Here is a 2,773-nt window from a genome sequence, read left to right on the forward strand (position 1 = left end):
CTTGCATAGGTACATTTACAATGTGAGTCGGGAATGACCCAACAACCTTATCTTTTCAGCACCCAGTCCCAAGATTGTGAATGTTGAAGGGTGCTGGAGCCGGTCATAGGTAGGACTTGGCTGAAGTAAGTCAACAGGAGCCAGTGTTTAAAAGTTATACCTGCACTGGTTCTCTCTCTCACTATCCGCTGTCAATCAACCATCATGAAGATAAGCTACTGCCACCGCTCCTTCCATGAACATCTGCCTTCCCTACTCCTCTGTGACTTTTCCACGATGAAGAGCTGAACGCTTTCTGAGAGCATGCACCAAAATAAAGCTTCCTTCTTTCAATTGACCCTGTGGAGTATTTCGTCAGGGTGACAAAGAAAATAATTAATTAAACAATCTTATATATAAGGCTACATCCTCATAATCAATTTCTTCCCCAAAAGGTCCCCAACGCCATCACAAAGAAGTTAAGGTTTTAACATATAAATTTGGTTTCTTCTTGAGCCTGGGGCTGTGGGCCATCAAAGTTAAGTCTGACCTAGTCTTCATTGGAAATTGGTTCCTAACCAGGAATTAAGATGGCAACCCTTGTGACCCGTAAAGATATCCCCCCATGGGTGAAAGTTCCTGAAGACCTGAAAGATCCAGAAGTATTCCAAGTCCACACGCTGGTGCTAAAATCTCTGTTTGGCCCACAGGGATCTCGAATGCCTCACATCGAGCAGGTGAGCCGGGCCATGTTTGAACTGAAGATTCTGGAATCTTCCGGACTTACGGAGGTCTTAATTTATGGCTCTTGCAACCACAAGCTTCGGGCTAAATGGATGCTTCAGTCCATGGCTGAGAGGTACCGCCTGCGCCAGGAAAGAGGAATGCTCAAGCTGGAGGAAGCCATGAAGACCCTGGAACTGGGCCAGTGTTTGGAGTGAAGCCAGTTTCCAGTCAGAATGACTCCCACCTGCACACACACAGATTGAGCCGTGGCTGGTGTTTGGTTCTGGCGTGGTTTTTAACTACGTTATATCCTTTATAGTCTAACGAGATATTCCTGGATCCCCGCTGTGACTTCTGATGAGAATATCTCTTTTTCCAAGGCTGTTATTTTAACGAATAAAATTTAAATGATTAAAAAAAACATATAAATTTGGGTGAGGGGACATAAACATTGAGTTTGCTACAACAGGAAACTATTGTCTGGATGTAATATATGAGAGGAGAATAAAAAAAGAAAACAAGAAGAAGAAGACGACGACGACGATGAAGAAGAAGAAGGTGGTGGTGGTGGTGACATCAATTGTCAGTAGCTTTTGCATAAACAAGTTTCCTCTGTAATCCCTGGGAATTGTTTCAATTGCCTGTAGGCACACAACTATTGTGAAAACACTGGTATTCACGAGGACAAGTTTAGGTTGATGGAGGACAAGATGATGGTAGTAGCCAATATGGATCAGGGAAATTTCATCTAGGACCAACCCCAAGATGAAGAATTATAGGCAATTAGTGGCTTCTGAGAGGGGGATAATCAGTCTTTACCAGGGACACCCACTGATAGGTTATCCAATCCCCAGTGGTCAGCCCTAAACAAAGACACATGAGCAATGCTAGATGAATTTATTGGTCTATAGTTATATAGTGCTCTCTCTCTCTCTCTCTCTCTCTCTCTCTCTCTCTGTGTGTGTGTGTGTGTGTGTGTGTGTGTGTGTGTGTGTGTGCGTGTGTGTAAGGAATTACAGAAGAGGTCATGAATTTGAGAGGGACTTGCTAGAAGATGCAACAAGAGTTTGAGGGAAGAGAGAAGGCAGGGGACGATGTAAATACAGTACTCACATATGAATTTGTCAAAAAATTACACTAAAATGTTTTTTAAATTATCATTTAGTACCGAGACCATGAGTTTATTAGTTGTATATTTCACATTTGGTCTTTTCTCTAAATTTTGTTTAATTGTTTTAATTCGGAATAACATTTCATAGGAATGCAATATTCAAACAAGTAGGCCACAGAAAATTCATGGTGATGCCCTAAAATTTGAAAGGGAAAGTCATACACAAATGCAACAATTCTTAAGAGATGGACAGTGTTTGGACAACTAGTTTCCAAGATAGTTCTGGCCAGACAGGTACAGAACAAAAATTCAAAGCACAAATTAGCCACCACCACCATTTTAACCTGTATCAACCTAAAACACATACTCGTGAACAATACTGGCGTTTTCATGGTAGTGGCTACCACAGACGAGATAAACAATTTCCAGAGATTTCAGAGGAAACTTGTTCATGCAAAAGCTACTGACAACTGATGTTACCTTTTCCTTCCTTCTTTCTTTCCTTCCTTCCTTCCTTCCTTTTTCCTGACAGCAATTCGTCCTCCCTTCCTCCCCTCCCACCATCTTCTCCTCTACCCTCATTCCCACACACCTTTCCTCTCCCCTTGATCCACCCCTGACCTCCCCTCAGAGAAGATCAGGCCTCCCAGGGACAACTACCAAACAACAGCAGCAAAAAACAAGCTACATAAATACATGACGTAAGTACAGTACTAGTGTATGAGTCTGTCAAAATAAATTACATTTAAATTATTTTAATGTTATTTATTTATTCACTTACTTATTTACTTATTCACCTTACATCCTGTTCACTGGCTCCTTCCCAGTTCACCCATCCCACAATCCTTCCCCCATCCCTCTTCCCCTTGTCTTCTGAGCAGGTGGGGGTCCCCTGGGTTTCCCCTACCCTGGCACTTCAAGTCTCTACAAGGCTAATTGCTTCCTCTCCCACTGAGG

The 2,773-nt window shown here is 42.4% G+C and overlaps 1 protein-coding gene across 1 annotated transcript; it reads left to right on the forward strand.

Moving 5' to 3' along the window:
- The first annotated feature begins 569 nt into the window (after positions 1-569).
- Positions 570-1,093, forward strand: Dppa5al1 (developmental pluripotency associated 5A like 1). The gene has a single exon (XM_087655323.1). It carries the CDS (start codon positions 570-572, stop codon positions 918-920), a length of 351 nt encoding a protein of 116 aa, XP_087511449.1. The 3' UTR covers positions 921-1,093.
- The last annotated feature ends 1,680 nt before the right edge of the window (positions 1,094-2,773 follow it).

The sequence above is a fragment of the Rattus norvegicus genome, chromosome 3, assembly GCF_021556685.1.
Source record: "Rattus norvegicus strain SHRSP/BbbUtx chromosome 3, alternate assembly SHRSP_T2T, whole genome shotgun sequence".
Taxonomy (NCBI): Eukaryota; Metazoa; Chordata; class Mammalia; order Rodentia; family Muridae; genus Rattus; species Rattus norvegicus.